At 31.6% G+C, this 17418-nt stretch overlaps 6 protein-coding genes across 6 annotated transcripts; 3 read left to right on the plus strand and 3 right to left on the minus strand.

The window, feature by feature from the left end:
* Positions 1-51: 51 nt before the first annotated feature.
* Positions 52-7896, plus strand: LOC113392001 (coatomer subunit delta). Its single transcript, XM_026628193.2, has 15 exons — positions 52-188; positions 341-380; positions 467-587; positions 677-779; positions 1191-1310; positions 1837-1896; positions 2605-2716; positions 2952-3039; positions 3495-3647; positions 4221-4297; positions 4663-4751; positions 5276-5426; positions 5574-5685; positions 6051-6173; positions 7699-7896. Exons 1-15 carry the CDS (start codon positions 186-188, stop codon positions 7865-7867), a joined length of 1521 nt encoding a protein of 506 aa, XP_026483978.2. The 5' UTR covers positions 52-185; the 3' UTR covers positions 7868-7896.
* Positions 7897-8890: 994 nt separating this feature from the next.
* LOC113392080 (uncharacterized) lies at positions 8891-10711 on the plus strand. Its single transcript, XM_064219362.1, has 3 exons — positions 8891-8902; positions 9550-9822; positions 10310-10711. The coding sequence occupies exons 1-3, from the start codon at positions 8891-8893 to the stop codon at positions 10709-10711; spliced, it is 687 nt and encodes a 228-aa protein (XP_064075432.1).
* On the minus strand, positions 9502-11981 carry LOC113392011 (UPF0488 protein CG14286). Its single transcript, XM_026628210.2, has 3 exons — positions 11602-11981; positions 11381-11515; positions 9502-11148 (listed from the first exon to the last, which is right to left on the minus strand). The coding sequence occupies exons 1-3, from the start codon at positions 11789-11791 to the stop codon at positions 10844-10846; spliced, it is 630 nt and encodes a 209-aa protein (XP_026483995.2). The 5' UTR covers positions 11792-11981; the 3' UTR covers positions 9502-10843.
* Positions 11982-12340: 359 nt separating this feature from the next.
* On the plus strand, positions 12341-14737 carry LOC113392015 (mitochondrial import inner membrane translocase subunit Tim10). The gene is made up of 4 exons (XM_026628215.2): positions 12341-12506; positions 12709-12855; positions 13161-13346; positions 14198-14737. The coding sequence occupies exons 3-4, from the start codon at positions 13205-13207 to the stop codon at positions 14335-14337; spliced, it is 282 nt and encodes a 93-aa protein (XP_026484000.1). The 5' UTR covers positions 12341-12506; positions 12709-12855; positions 13161-13204; the 3' UTR covers positions 14338-14737.
* Positions 14738-14743: 6 nt separating this feature from the next.
* Positions 14744-16113, minus strand: LOC113392004 (GPI mannosyltransferase 1). Its single transcript, XM_026628197.2, has one exon. It carries the CDS (start codon positions 16111-16113, stop codon positions 14830-14832), a length of 1284 nt encoding a protein of 427 aa, XP_026483982.2. The 3' UTR covers positions 14744-14829.
* On the minus strand, positions 15921-16315 carry LOC113392017 (uncharacterized protein). Its single transcript, XM_064219316.1, has one exon. It carries the CDS (start codon positions 16313-16315, stop codon positions 16115-16117), a length of 201 nt encoding a protein of 66 aa, XP_064075386.1. The 3' UTR covers positions 15921-16114.
* Positions 16316-17418: the final 1103 nt, after the last annotated feature.

Raw genomic sequence — 17418 nt, forward strand, 5'->3', positions numbered from 1 at the left:
AAAGTATTCGTTTTAGCGAAATGTACAATTATTAATTGTACAGCTTATTTTATCGGTTTTAGGCACATCCCAAGCTGTCAGTGTCAATTTAAATAATGTCTACACGTCACCCTGCTTGTCGTGGGTTGTCAAATGTTTAAAAGTTGAGGTTTATTAGAAAATAAAGTGTTTTTATAATAATTAAAATGGTAAACACATATTTTGAAGTGATTTATGCATTTACATAGATAAATAAACTAAGTAGTGGCTTGGAATTTTATTTGCATTTTAAAATGTTAAAAATTAAAGCGTTATCTCCGGCTTGTATCGTCATTTTATACTAAAGTTTTTCATGTTTTAGGTGCTCATAGCAGCTACGGTTTGTACTAAATCGGGGAAAGGTAAATAAATTCTTGATTGATCTAAATTTGTCGAAAATTATCTTGTATTTAGTGTGCGTCACCTAAAAATCGTTTCATCATTTCAGCCCTTGTTTCACGTCAGTTCGTCGAAATGACGAAGGCACGTATCGAAGGGCTTTTGGCTGCATTTCCGAAACTAATGACAGGTGGTCGACAACATACATTTGTGGAAACAGAATCAGTCAGGTTTGTATAACTTTTAATCAGATCATTTTCCCAATTTACTCATAATTACTCATAACAAAATACTATAATTCTTAATTTTTTTTTTCTAGATATGTTTACCAACCTTTGGACAAACTCTACATGTTGCTTATAACAACTAAAGCCAGCAACATTTTGGAGGATTTAGAGACACTGCGACTATTTAGCAGAGTGGTATGATTCAATTCTCTTATAATTTTATTTATTTCAAGTATTATAAAATCAATGTGCCAATGAAGAATAATGATAATGTTAAGCAGATATTAAAAGGGGTAACAGTATTATGTGCATTATTTTAAATTCAAAACAGAAAAAGGAACATACCACAATATGTACACCTTATTATAATATAGTATTGTGAATTAGTTTAAACAAATCTATTCAAATATGTAAAGCAGTTTGAATTGTTTAGAACATAATCTAGGATATTTTCAATATCATATTACTCACATCTATATGAGATAGCCCAATCACTGAAAAAGTATATTATAATATAACAGCAATGACCCGTGGAGGTGGATCAGTATTGGTTATGGAGGTTTGAACCACCTGTTCCTCATATTTTATGTTTCTTTATATTTCAAGGTGCCTGAATACTGTGCTCAGCTCACAGAAGCAGATGTTTTAAATCAAGCCTTCAATCTGCTGTTTGCGTTTGATGAAATCGTTGCTCTTGGATACAGGGAGAGTGTTAACTTAGCTCAGGTTAGTTTTTGTATTATTTATTTGCAATGTGTTACATTTCTAGATTGATACCTTTTCTTACTAAATAAAAAAGTTATAATTTGTTTAATGAACAATGTTCTATGTTTTATTAGATTTTTCGTCTATTTAAAGTATATTAAATAGGTCTTTAAATGATAATTTTCAAAAAAACATTTCTTTATGGAAGCAATTGTTATAAACTAAACCTTTGCCTCGAATCTGCTTTCTAGATAATTTTGGGTTTACATTCATAGTGAGTCAAAACAAACGATTTTATAAGAATCTAACAGTTTATGTTTTAATTTTTTTTAAACACATAAATGAAACTAACTTTCATTATAATAATTTAGATTTAATGTTTTATAATTACAAATTTGTTTAACTCATATTAAAAAAAATATATATTTTACTTAAATATTTGCTACGATATTTTTAGGACATGTATTTTGAGTTTTTAGCACATAGCATATGTATTTTGATTGTTATCCCACTGAGCTTTGTGTCTTATTGCAATATATTTCTCAAGGTACGATCATTCGTTGAGATGGATTCCCACGAGGAGAAGATCTACCAAGCCGTGAGACAGGTATGAATATTTTATTGTTTTTTTATTATAGTGAATTTAATACTATATTATAATGAGATTTTTGTTTATTTAAAGTGTTTATAGTTCAAATTATTAAGTTCTTAACATAGTGTCTATTATTATTCAGTATTTTTTTTACAATCTTCGCTAATAAAGACAATGCATGATTGAGCAGGTTACAACTTCTACGCACCACCACTATTGTGCTCTACGCGTTTTTGGTTTGAATTCTGATTGCTTAGCTTGAATTTGACTTCATGTGCGAGCGGTGCGTCCGTAATGATGTATGATTGGCACTTCAGAGTATAATATATAGAATCTTATTGAATCTGTAATTAGTCTGATTACAAAGTACTCGTTTGTAAAATTCCGGATTATAAGGGACTCGAGCAGGATTATAAGCCGACAAATTTGATAGTCCGACACTGTCCTGCAAATAATTTGTCGGATTATCGATGGTCCACTGTAAAGTACATATATACTTCATTCATTCAGCTAGGCTCTTACAAGTAATTTTAAGTTGTGTTTTTATATGTTTAGTTAACTACAATTCGGAAAATAAATAAACAAAATCTACATACTGTACATCCTTACGAATAGAACTAGATATTCTAATGAATGTAGGGTAAAATTTAGTAGAATAAATTTAATTTTGTATAGTGCATAAAAATCAATGAGTTAAATATAAGAAGTGTTAATGTCATACAGACTCAAGAGCGTGAAGCAGCCAACCGTATGCGAGAACGCGCGAAGGAACTGCAAAGGGAGAGACTGGAAGCTGCGAAGCGCGGTCAACCACCCCGTTCCTCGTCTGGTTTCGGTTAGTCCATTTCAGAATAATTTCCAACTTTACCCCGATTTTTTTACCGGTTTTTTTATCATGTACAACACTAATATCATCAAGTGTTTTTATTTATTTTTTATTCTTATTTTTTGAATTAAAAATAAAAAAACAATTATATTTACAATATATTATATGGTCATTATGTTCTGTAAATAATTTCAAATAGCGCACAACAGTGAACAGCCAATGTTAAAACCTTATACTATTGCAGGCAGTGGTTTTGGCAGTTCTTCCATGTCCTCTTCGGCTGCCTCGGAGCCTATCACTGAGAAAATTCCGACTACTCCTGTCCGGGAAACGTAAGCATCAATTATACTTAGAATGTAATCCTTAAATCATTACTTAGTGCCCAATTTGACGGTAGAATTCCAAAAAAGAAAAAAACAAAATTACTTAAATTAATTTATTGAAACTAATTAATTCTAAAAATATATATGACAATTGCTCGATGTGAGAACCAAAAGTGACAATTTAAAATATAATTTTTACTTAATTTTATCTATGCTTAAAATTGTTGTGTTCCGGTTTGAAGGGTGCGTAAGCCACTACAACTACACAAGGGATATAACCCTGTCCCATGTAAGTTTCCAAAGATGGTGGCGCATTGACTCTGTAAGAGATGTCTAACTAACTATATAAGAGATGCCTCAATGTCTATAGGGGTTGGTGTCTAATCTGCCCGCTTATACCCAAAAATAAAGTAATTATGATTCCCTAATGGGATATATCAATTAATATTATGATAAATTCACAGTCGTACAACAACACGTTCAGCCATGAAGCTCGGTTCCCGCGGTACAGACGCGGAGACGTTCGTGTCTCGACTGCGGAGCGAAGGTGACGCCGCCGCCTCCGTGACTGTACCAACTAAGATTGACAAAGCACCTTCCACTACGAATAATAAAGAGTGAGTCTGAGAATAATGATTAAATAAAAATTTAAAAATAGAATGACTTAATAATGTTATAATGGCGCAACCAATGAGAGACCACCACCACTACCACGATTACAACCGTAGCCTGGTAATAATGTTACTTTATAGTAATTAACTAAGTAAGTCACAAAATGAGAATGATTAAAACAAAGACACATCTAATTTGCCTCCCATAAATTGATAGAACACAAAATATATAACCTCGCGCTTCTAACGGTACTCTCGGACGTCAACTGACGTCATACTACAACATCATTAATTCAAAAAAGTCCTATTAAAATGGATAATATATAAGACTAAACTTTTAGAATGGTAATTTTGATATCTAACCTGTCTAACTTCAAGTGTTGGTAATAAGGAGAATTCATATTTATAAAATTAATAAATATTATTAATCAGAGTGTTTTTCTGACCCTACAAATAATGTATATAATGCCGAACAGCATTCATGACAGATAATTTACAAAAATATGACAAGAAGTATACTATTAAAATGTTATTTAATAAAAACTCCTTTGGTGTCATTAATTGCTAAATTTCTTTTAGTGTTCATCTACGATTTGAAGAGAGGTTGAGCCTGACGGCTGGTCGGGATGGAGATATTCAGAGCTTCGAACTCTCCGGTAATCATTTATAATAAATTTTATGAGTATAGCAGACTACTAAAATTGTATTTATTAAAATATGTATGTATTACATACATTACGAGGAGGCGTTAGTTGTTGTTTGGGGGGGGGTCTTGTAGATTATCGCTTACTAATGTCCGAACGGGGACAGAACTCGTTCCTGACAGTTCTTAAACAAATAACTTTGAAGTTGCGAAGAATTTAACCGACATATAATATCACTTTGTCAACTAACAATACATTTTTTAGTATTGCTCTACGATTAATTTGATCTTATATTCCAAAGCTAAGTTAACTGTTTATTTTTTAATAGTGAAGCTACAAAACAGAACCAACTGACATATTTTTTCCTCATGTTTCAGGTTTATTGACACTGCGCATAAGTAATGAACAATTCGGTCGTATTCACGTCCACGTCGACAACAAAGACACGAGACCCCTACAGTTGCAGGTACGATACCGTAAAATTGTTTATTTTATATCATTTTTCCAATAAGTAATCATTCAACACTCATCTGCCATTGGGGTCGTTTTGGTTCCGTTGAAAATAGGCCACTTAAAACTAAAGCTAAAGTTCGTCCTAGCGATATAATACGTTATATAAGGTCCTTTAAAAATACAAACAGCACATGCTAGGACGATATTTACCTAAGTCCTAAAATTTGTAGCTAAAAGTACAGCCCCTTAGACTTTGGTTCGTCATAATCCTCGGTATCGTATATTATTATTCTGTATAACAAAACTCATGACAAATTAAAGCCCTTTTTTTAGACGTACAACTAGAAAGTGGACGAGCAAATGGGGCATATGGTAGGAAGTGGGCACCATGGCTCATAAATATTGGCGTCGTAAGAAATATTATCCACTCCTTACAACACTCATGTGCTAAAATGTCATGTCCCTTGTACCCAGTACCCAGTACCCAGTACCCAGTACACAGTACATATACACAAGCTCCTGGCTATTTCTGCACAGACGCACCCGAACGTGGACAAGGAGGCGTTCCGCTCGGAGGGAGTGGTGCGCCTGAAGCAGGCGCAGCGGCCCTTCCCGCTGCACAGCGACGTGGGCGTGCTCAAGTGGCGCCTCGCGCACGCGCACGACGAGCGCGCCGCGCCGCTGTCCGGTACGCGCGCCGTTCGAGTCGCTCCTACGAGTAGAATTATGCTTCACCTTTCATGGACAAGCGCTCACTGAAAATTTCCATTATTATCCCTGCTATTTAGAGAAAATTAAAAGTATACAATCAATTTGACATAATTCATTGTTCCAGTGAACTGCTGGCCGTCTGAGGGTACGAACGGCGGATGTGACGTCAACATCGAATATGAGCTGGAGCAAGACCATTTGGTGCTCTCCGATGTCAACATCATAATACCTTTGCCGTAAGTCAAATATTCTTAGGCCATGATGATCCAGTTATTTGAACTTGTAGATCCTCTACCTAGCTTGAGTGAGATGCCATCATTCAAATGGTAATATGAAGCAGAGGCGAGACCGAGATGGACCAGCGGTCGCTGGAGGTTTTTGGAGGATTTAAACATTGAAATTTCTTAAGTAATAATGCTGCATCCACATTTACTGTTACTTTTTTTACAAAATTCTTAGCAATGGTAAAAAATAGCGATTGAGTTAAGTGAAATAGATGCTCAGAATGTTGACATTAAATAAACTAATAAAAATACCTAAATAAATGCTAGGTTTCGAGTCTATGAAAATGCAGTTAAGTTTATCTTGTCCATATTTTTAGATCTGGCAACCCATCAGTGGTGGTGCACCAATGGGAAGGTAGTTACACGCAGAAGGGACGTAGTATCATTTGGAATATTCCAGTGATTAACAGACAACAGAAAACTGGAACTTTGGAATTTACGTGAGTAAAATATATTTATAGATATAATAGTTGCATTTATTTAAAAAAAAACATACAAAATTTAACATAACAAAGACTGATGATTTTTTTCTAACTTTTTATTTATAAATGTTGAGATTAGATTAGTTTCTTCCTAGTTGTTCATACGTTCCTCAAGCTTACTTATATATGGACCTCTCCTTTATTTGTGGTCTAATATTAAAAAGGTTATTTAAATGATAATGATACATTATACCAAATCTCTAGATGTATCAATGACATTCATATCTTAATGACAATAATTACTTTTAGTAAGTACTAAGAGTACTCACAATAATAAAATTAAAGTTTTATTTTGATTTTGTTTAACATTCAATAAAGAAGGTCCAAGTAACCACAAATTTGTTTTTACATCTTAATTTGAAATTGACAATGTCATTCTGCATTTGACAGTTGACAAATAATGCATCAAAACTATGTATTTAAAAAGTTACTTTGCACTGAATTTGGTGGGGTAGATATTTTTTATTTGATATTTCAACTGGTCCTTAAATGTTTGTCCTTGTTAGATTTAGTTTTTGTTTGTTACAAAATATATATATATTATGACATTTTAATATGTACGTCCTTACGTGCGATACCCTTTAATTCAATATGAAATTATTTAATATTACAATATTAAAAATTGATCTCTCCCCAACAATTAAGTAGAACTTTGCACTGATTATTTACTTTTACAGATAAAATATTTAATATAATTACATTTAAAAGGTATGACAATAGTATTTGTTTTGATGATTAATGAAAGTTGCCACAGACTACTTATCGATAAAACACTAAGTAGATATTTTCAAGTAGATCATTACTTATCATTACGATAAAAATGAAATGTTTGTGTGCTCGTAATAATATTAATAATTAAACTACTTATTTTTTTTTCGGAAAAAGTGAAATGTTTTTTTTATTGTTTATTTATTCTTCTAAATCTATCGGCTGTAATCCACTCGCAATTGATATGAGAGCCGAGATGACCGAGTGATTAAAATGCGTGCATTTTGCTTGAAGATCGCTCGCTAGATAAAGCAGCACAAGCAACGTAATAGAATCAGCTCGAAACCTTGTCCTCAAAGGGAGAGGATGATTTAGTCCAGCTGTGAGATTTTTGCTTCAATCCGAATAGGATGCGACCTTTTGAAATTATATCATGAATGTTCCGCCTTTTGGTTTCGCCAGAGAGATGATTACTATTCAGAAATTCTTTAACAATAGTCTTTCATTCGATAATTTTCATTTTCTACATACTTTGACAAATTTGCATGCTATTCTTATAATCGAATTCTGCCTATAATAAAAATAATAAATGTACGTCAAATAAAATTATATCATTTAATGTAACTCCTGATAGTTAGTATTATTGTTAACGCTACCCTTTACGTATGTACTTATTGAAAGGTGGGTTCAGGCTCAAAACATTTGTTTAACATTGTTATTTTATGAATTAAACGATATGCTTTTTAATCTGTAGTACATATTTATATTTTTTTAGCGTATCACCGGCCATCCCTAACGACTTCTTCCCTCTAAACGTGTCATGGACTTCAGATACGTCGTTAGCCTTGCTCGCTGCCACAAAAGTAACTCAAGCCGAAGATGGTTCTCCCGTCGATTATTCTCAAGAAATAAGTTTCCATGCAGATAAATATGAAATTGTTTGAATTTTATATTCGATTATATGTATAATAATTATTATTTGAATATTTATAGTTTTATTTTTCAATAGCAACTTTATTTAAGGCCTTTGACAATTTTAGTAACTCTTGTCAATTTTTAAATACAAGAATAGGCCAGATATACATATGAGGCATATTCTAAGGCTGCATTTACATTATAGTATGTTCATCTTGAACGTGAGGTCATAATAAATATGATGAATATATAATACTGTAAAAGCCCTGATCGTCGAGAAATATAACAATTAACATAGAAAAAGTATTTTATAACATTATGATTAAAATAAATTGTGCTATGTCAACATTTTGTTTAATTTACTTTTCAAATCATAAATTTTCTGTTTATAAATAATATATACTATTTGTAAAGTCTGGCTTACACTGGAATAACAACTTGCGACATATTATAGCATGTATCGTCGTTTGGATTCTATATAATTAATTTGGTAACATTGCTCCACAAAAACAGTATGCGCTGGTTTATTTCACGTGAAATTTATCATTATTTTTATTCGATTGGAATAGGCTATATGTACAGAGCTACGTGTAACGTTTACCGCAATGTTGTTACACCGGTGTGAACAAGACTTAAGTATTCTGTAAAGTGGCAATAAAAATATAAATAATATTATGTTTTATTGTTCCGATAACCTTTTTAATTTAGAAACATGAGAACATTTGTAACAGTTCTCTTTAGTTTTTTTGCTGTCAATCACTGTTTTAATTCAAAATGGTATTTACAAAGAAGAGCCGAAGAAAACGAATTAAATTTGAATGAAACTTGTTAGTTGTTTCAATCGAAATTAGTATTTGGCGAGTCAAAGCGATAAATAAAACATTTTTTATTTTAGATTTCCCAACATTAAAAAACTATCATGTTCATGGTAATAAGGTATCAGAATCAGAATATCCTTGGATAGCCCGCGTTGTCCACTCGCCGAAGAACTTCGCTCCTCACGTCTGTACAGCAACGTGTATTGATGAAAATATATTTATAACGGCAGCAAGATGCGTTTATATGTACGTACTTATTTTACGCAAGTGCATTGAATAATTATCATAATATTATAGGAATATTCGCCATTGTACAATAATTAATTTAATTGTAGAATAATTGTAATATGAAAGAAAAAATTCCAAGGTTTAATTGTAAATTTACCTGATCTGGCTAATTTTCTTTTTATTATTATTATTCTAAGTAGAGAGGTCAGTCTAGAGCCAAAAACTTGTCGTGCTTTAAGAGATCAAAGACACATGAAATTAGCAATTCCAATTGGGAATTTCTGGACGAAAAACCATAATAATTTCCTATTGAACGAATAGAATAATTAAGTACCCAGGATCTTGGGAATTCTGAGCTTTTAAGCCAACCAATAGACCAACGAATTGATATTGTTAAGTATATATGTATAATTGAGGAGCTCAAATAAATATTGTTCTTAACAGACACAAGTATTAAAATAATAATTATTATTATTTTCTAGGGCTGATAGCTAAGATTTTTTATCATTTTAGTATATTATATAAATCTTTATAAAATAATATCTTTTGGTTCTAACTAGAATGAAGCAATAATAATAATTTGAATAAAGGAAGGATCGTCATTAAAACAATATAGATCAAGTTCACACTTTATTTTCAAAAGTAAAATTCTACATTAAAACTAGTATGTGCTTATTTTATACAGCCTCAAAGTAGTTTATACATCCGTCATATACCAGAATCAAAGGTTGTCAGTTAAAGCTTTTGTACTGCCTTCCGAGGAGTCGAAGCAACTATATGATGATATCGGCTTCATTGTAGTTAACAGAGAATTTACTGGTGATTGGAATATAGTTGAAACTTTTAATGTAAAACGACCGGATAATGTATTCAAGTGGTTTGAAGACATGAAATTTGATGAATTTGAACATAAAGTTGTAGGGTATGCTGTGGATAAGGTTAGTTTAAAAGTCATCTGACAATCTATTACTATGTATTATGCACTATTTAATATGTATATTGAACATATTTGTACTTTTTAAATTGTGACGAATATGGTGCCCATTTGAGAAGTAACCATATTCGTCAAGGCTGAAAGACTTACTTTTCCTTTTAATCTTTGTTGGATTAATTTACACATAATGAGTCAGAGTTGAATGTTTTGAGCAAGCTAGTCTGTGTAGGTGCCATCTATTCTTTATTTATTTTATTCTTTATATAGTCTATTCTACTCTACAGTATTTCGTTTAATTGTCCCAAGGGACATAACTGTGAAATAGGGGGTTGGTGGTGCATTTTTACATCACCAATGTCTAAGGGCTGTGTTGACGACTTACCGGCGGCTCATTTGTCAGTCCGCCCAACATATTAAAAAAAGATACACATACATTGTTGTGACTTTGTGAACTACAAAGATGTTTGACACTTATTAAATATTTTTAACAGGAAGCTATTTCGAAACGAGAAGTTCAGTTAACAGAACTAGAAGTAGTCATTGACATACAATTATGCCGTGAAATTTTATCATACAACCATATTATTGTTGGTTTCAATGTACCATGTTACCATTCATGTTCTTATAACAGCTACGTGAACGAAGATGAAAGATGTGATAATTACCATGGAGTTTTAGGTGGAGCATTGTTTAATGTTAAAAGCAAGAAACTGTTCGGTATTGCAACTTGGGCAGCATATTATAGATATTTTGAATTACCAGTAGGATTTTCTGTACCAAACTCGGACTCTTATTTCAAAGATCATGCCTGCAGCTTAAAAATTCGGGACAGTCAAGAAACAAATGCAAGCAAAGGCTACTATCAAAAGCTTTGTGATAATAAAAGGATCTGATGATATGATTGTTAATGTAAAAAAAGAAGGACCAAATTGATGCTGAAAAAATTTACAATTTTTTTTCGTTATGAATTTATTTCACTTAAAAAATGAACTTATACATTATACAAGTTTATTACTAATGTTGTTTTATTTGGGGCTATCTACATTAAAGTTAAATCTAAATTCAGCACCAGAGCTCGTAAACTTTAAGCTTTCTAAGTTCTGGTTTTGTTTATTTGAAGTTTTATTATCTGTGGACTCATTTACAGTTTTTGACTCAATGTTGCCACAGCTATTATCAACAACTGAGGTATTGGTTTCTTTAATAGTATCCTGTGGTATGTTAAAATTAAATTTAAATGAGCTATCTCCGGTTGTCAAGAAAGCTGATTTTCGTAAAAATGTAGCTTTTGGCTGAGTTGGACTTTCTGAAATCTTTATTTTGCTTGCCACTGAAAAAACATCACTTTTAGTAGATAAAATCTATTCTAATTATGAGATTTTTTTCTAATCTTCATGAGTTTCATTATGAATATTGTTAAATTTAATTACTTCAATAAAGTAAGTCTAAACACAATTAACAAAAACCTGATTTAATATTTATTTATAATAATGAACATTTTCCTTAAACTAACCTTAACATGTATTATTTTATTAGTTAGCTAGGTATTATTAAACACCTACTTTTTGCTAGTTTCTTCTCTTCAGCTGCCATTTTTGCTCTATAGTCACCAAAGTGTGTTCTCATTAATTGTCTTTTACGTATCATTGGCTGATTATTATTCTTCAATACTGTTAAAACTTTCCAAGCTTCTTGTACTGTAAAATAAAAACATTTAATATAAAAAAAATACTAATTATATTGCATATATAGGACGTAAGCTGTGTAATATTTGTATCCTTACATTGTTTTTCGTTTCCCTTTTTCTCAGCTAAAGTTCTTTCCAATTGTTGAATACACCAGCATAGTTGCAACTGAAATTCTCTGATGGACTCTTCAGGGTTCGCATTGTCTGTTATATCTTTATCAGGTTTACAAGATTTCTGAATGGAATTGCTCTTACCCTTATTGTGAAGTTTGGTTGCTTTAGGCATATTTTTATTATATTTACACTACGTATCGTTTATAAAAAAATAATGATTTACTTTACTAGCTTATAAAATTATAGGTATAAATATAATCCTTCAAAGAGTTTCTATTTACTTTATTATAGAAATATATCCCCACGTTATATATTTGGTTTCAGTTGTTGTCACTTGCTCATTGACTCAATCCTAAAATTTGAGCTTGACTCTTGGTAAATGGTAACAGATTAAAAATAGTGTTTTTTTTAATTATTTTAAATGTAAAGATGTTACACGTTCAGCTTAGTTTTTCCACTTACTTTATCCAGCTTAATTGCAAAATGCGTTTTACTGTATGCAGATTAAGTTACTAGCTTTAAATTGATAATACTTTGTAGAACTTAATGAATTCAAGTTTGATTACCTAAATAAACATTTCTTTAATAAAAACAAAATTATTCCTTTTTTTCGATATAAGTCTAGGATCGGTATTTTGTATCAGTTGTTTATTTAAAGCATAATGCGTTTTATTATTATTTTTAAAATTATTTTCTGGCTAATAAATTCAGTTTCTCAGTCGATAAAATGGTATAACCTCAAAACTTTGATGTCAATTGTCATCTGATTTTTAATTTTTCGCAGAAAAGAGTATGCCGCTTGGAAAATTTGGAAAAATTACTCTTTCGTGGTAAATACTTGCTTAATATTACCATTAGAGTCCCTGAATTTCAAAGTGTTTATGGTGGTGAGCTCTGCATGTTTCATTTTGTAATAATCTGAATCAGATTTTAGGTTAATTTTATATTATCTGATATTTCGATATTTTTTCACTAACCCTTAAATGAGGAATAATAACCCTTTGCATGTTAAGTACAAAGAACATTATTATTTTTTATTCCCGTTAACTACAGTGGGTATAAAAATTTAGATATTCATATTTTGTTCAGGTTAGCAGTTACAGTGACAAGTTTATCGCTATTTGGAGTTGCAAAGAACGCAATAAATGCCCGTCGTCTGGAGAATATGAAAGCGCGTGAACGTATGCGCAGGTCTAACGAGGGTGAATATCCAGATTTATACAGGAAATTGTGAAGGTATGAAATTATATGAGTACTATTTATTCATCCTAAATTCCGACATCTGACGTGCTTTCTTCGTGTAAACTACACAAAAGATTTTGAGTTAACAATATCTTTAATTTAATGTAATTGTAACACTTTATTAATTCTGATCATAGTGAACAACATTATTTTTGAAATATTTTATCTAAATATACATTGTTTATTGCATTTTATAATTTTGAATACTCATTTAAGAAATATTACTATATCTACAATATGAAAAGTCGTAATATGTACATAGCAATGTTTCTTATCTACAAACTATTATTCTTTTTTAGGTATATATAACTTATTTATTAAAAAATTAAGTTAGAAAACAACAATGGCTGTTCCTCAATTGGATCCGGCTAAACTCCAGCTGGTGCAGGATTTGGAAATTGAGATGATGTCAGACATGTATAATCGTCTTGTCGGTGCATGCCATCGCAAATGTATTCCTGTCAAATACCATGAACCTGAGCTTGGTAAGATTTCTTTTTAAATTTTAGTAACTGCACATAAAAGATCTACTCCTTTATTGTGGACTAAAATAAATACATATCAATTAATAATAAAAACAGCAACTATACTTATCTGAATGTTGTAGCGTCAACAGCATAATGGTTTTCAGGCTGCCTGACAATGTAAAAGCCACTGGATCTATCCTGACCCCTTAGACTATTGTTGTCCCCACAACATTAGTGATAAGCTAAAAACGAGGGGGTAAATAGGAATATTAGTAATTCCTTAAATAATTCCTAAAATAATAAAAACAATGCTTGGAATGGTGTCAAGAATATGTATTTCATTAAATAATATCCTTTTTGAATATTAATTCTGAAATTTTTGTTGTAAAATGAACTATCCCTCTTGTCACCAGTCGAGGTAATAAGACAGGGTGATTATGTAAGTCATATTTTTGCAATGAAACCCTCGGTGTTATATCAACATCCTTTTTAGTCAGAAAATTTACCTTTACCCTAGATTTCCCTTGAGTGAAGGAACATTGTATCAATTCTATCAATTTTGTAGCCAATGGAGTATGATCATATTATTATGATAATATCAAAAATGTACATTTATGACATAAGGATTAAGTTTTCAATTTTATTCTCTAAATCTTTTTTATTGTTTTTTAACCCCCAAAAGTCAATCTGAGTGATAATAGTGGAAACAACTATATTTGTTGACTATCATAAACCTTATAAGAAATCAACTGCAATGTAATAAAACATACTAATACCATTTTAAAACAAGTGAAGAATAATAAAATTTCATAACAAATTACTTTATTAATAGTTAAATTTAAGTTATTAATTATTAAATTGTTCTTCAGGTAAAGGTGAATCAGTCTGTCTTGACCGATGTGTAGCTAAGTACTTAGATGTCCATGAGCGCATCGGAAAGAAGCTTTCGAACATGTCACAAGGGGAAGCTGAAGACCTAACTAAAATGAACCTTCCGGAAAAGAAATAGTAATATATAAATTACAGACATGCCATGAATTGTTTTTTTTTTAATTATATTTAGAACAAAGGTAGAATTAGTAAAAGCAAAAATATAGGTGTATTTTGTTTTGACATTTTGACATTCTTTTTTTTTTCTTGAAGACAAGTTTTAGTTACAAAAATGCTTGCATTTAATAAAAAACAATACATATGTCTACCTCAATAAATAAAAATCAATTCATAGCAAGTTTGCAAATTTAATGTACATTAAATAATGCCTAATTATTTTCATGTACAAATTAAGCATTATAAAATAAATCTGTTCAAGTTGTCTTGTTCAGGTGTTAACAACTTGGTGTATGTACGATACTGCATTTTGTTTATAATATATTATTATAGTGTTGAAAATTAGTATTTAGAAATAAAAAGCGAAAAATTATTAGAATTTATTTATTTCATTTAAATACAACCTACACACTAAATTTGTAACTATTTTCTACATTACAACACTGTCTATGAATTAATCATTTTTGACATCACTTTTTTCATTTATTTGGCCAAAACCATAGTCGGGTGTATAACTTTTTATTAACTGCGCTAGAATAAATATATTTGAACAGAAAAATACTACGCTTTTTAGCCAAATAAATATAAAAACTTCTCTACTCTTAAACTCAAGTAAATACGCATAAAACAACCAAGCCCCTTGAGCAGACAGCCACAGTATAAACAATAAAAAAGCTTTGGCAGGCTTCATTTTAAAACTATGTACAACCAACGGCAAGAGGGATAAAAACCATATAAAATACTGTGACGTCATTACACTGTTGTACGTCACCAGTATGACCAGCTGACAAAAAAGGGCGAACGGTAGAGTCTCTGCTTTAGTTCCGAAGGCCAAGCTTATAACAAACAAGATAATAGCCTCGAAAATCTGCAAAATGGTCTTAACTACGTCAAAAGATAGATGGTCCATTGTTAAATATGAATAATAAAAGAGCACCGAGAAGTTGTGCTTAGTGTCCTTCCTGAACAAATGATAAATGTACGTTTCGAATAAAAACTCGTAACCGTACATAGCGTACATAGCCCATGTCAATAGTGATAACGTGACAACACAAGTGAGCGTTAAAATGATTTGCTTTTTATTCGGCATCAATGACGCTAAACCCGCCAAGATCGGAGTACTGCGATTTATTTTATAATCGCCCAGAGACAAGTACATTGGAAAGCTCAATGCTAATGGGTATAGGCGTAAATGTATCGAAATGCCGAGGAAAAAACCGGACAGTACATATTTAATGAGACCTGTAACGATATCTGTCTGTAGGAATAGTATTGATAGTATTACGAATAGACACGGCACAGAATCGGCGTTACCTCTGCTGGAGATAGCGATACTCATTGGATTATAGATCCAAAATAAAGCACAGTAAGTGGCGATCGTTGAAGCATTGTTTTTGTGTCGTAACTGACGTTCAACTAACTTCTTTAAAGCGATCGCTATAAGAATATCGAAAATACAAAATAGTTTTTTACCAGCGCATCTACTTATTAAAGTAGCTGGCAATAAAATGTAGGCTATGAGCGGACTATAGCGGTATGTGTGTCTTTTATATGGCGAGTTTCCATCGTAAACGTGTTTTGCGGCGTCAATAAATACTTTGTAATCTACGTCTGTGTAAGGAACGTCAAAGTGTCTGTCGTGATAACTACTGTATATAACAAGTAGGAAGCGAATCAATGCACCTATTCTTAAATGAGTTTGAAAATCCCAATTGATAAATTTATTTAGTTTATCCATATTAAATTCTAGTTTTTAAATCTTTGGCTGCTGAAGTCAAACACGCTTGGAATTCTTTGAATTCCTTTGCACAATCGTCTTTCTTAACAGAATCTTCCCTGACCAGAACACATCGAGCATACACTGACGCTTGTTTCGAACACTTCGAAAATATTACGGGATATTTCGCAAATCTTTCTTTAGCTCTCTTTACGGCTTCCATAATCTATTCAAACTTTTTGGTTCGAGTGAGAGCGAATGTCGTCGGTGGTTCTGATAAATCCGCCCTCTCTGATTGTCTGAAGAATATGTCGTATATGGGTTTTGAGAAGAAAATTCCGACACCGAGGACCGTGAATGTAAGTTGAAACGTTTTCGGGTATCGATAGATCCAACTTCTTTGTCCGAGTGGTTTGCTACGCTGGCGACGATTGTCCATAATTAACTGGAAAACAAATTGTGAATTTAAGCTCCGTACACAAGTTAAAACATAAAAATTGTAATTGCAGGTTACTTGAGACAAAGCATTTACAATAGTATTTTATAATAATAACTATTTCTAACACAGTTGCGGCGTATAGAATTGCCTTTCAGCTTATGTCACCAACCTAAAAGTGGACCCTCGAGTTTGAATGTTATTAGAAAATCACGAGTTTAATCAACTTTACGAAGTTTTTTTTAAAGATTATGTCCTAGCTTGTTAAAACGTAGTAATTGTCTATGGAATCATAACTGTAGGAACTATGCCAGACATTCATAAAACGTGTATATAAAGTATAATAATAAGTTATTTTATTAAAATCTAATAAATAAATAATCTGGTTATACTAGATTAATGATTACGCTGTGCAAATTGCAATAATGTGGAGATTGCTCAAGTGACGCTCGTCAAGTTCAAGATTTTTTCGCTTAATATATCTAAGTTCCCAAGGAAAAACAATTAGGTTAAGAAAATATCTACGTAAAAATTTAAGAGAAAATCTATTCATATTATATTATTCGATGTATTGCAATGTAAAAACAAAACCGTTGTGTACCGTATTCCAATCAAAGGAGGATTAAAGGTAAACAAACCTTGGATTAACATGTTTCTAGCGGTTTGCAAGTAGTCTGTAATATTATACATTACACACATTTCTTAAATAGTATTTCTTTTTATAAAACAACATTATTCAACACAACTACTTATGTCCACTTTAATTTTACTTTTAATGTTCCGATAACAACTTCACCGACATTAAAAACGCTATTTTTCGCGAATACATCATGGATATAGATTGTTCAAGATCTCGATCAATGTTATCGCGTCAAACCAACCAACCAAAA

This window comes from Vanessa tameamea, chromosome 27 (assembly GCF_037043105.1).
Source record: "Vanessa tameamea isolate UH-Manoa-2023 chromosome 27, ilVanTame1 primary haplotype, whole genome shotgun sequence".
Classification (NCBI taxonomy): domain Eukaryota; kingdom Metazoa; phylum Arthropoda; class Insecta; order Lepidoptera; family Nymphalidae; genus Vanessa; species Vanessa tameamea.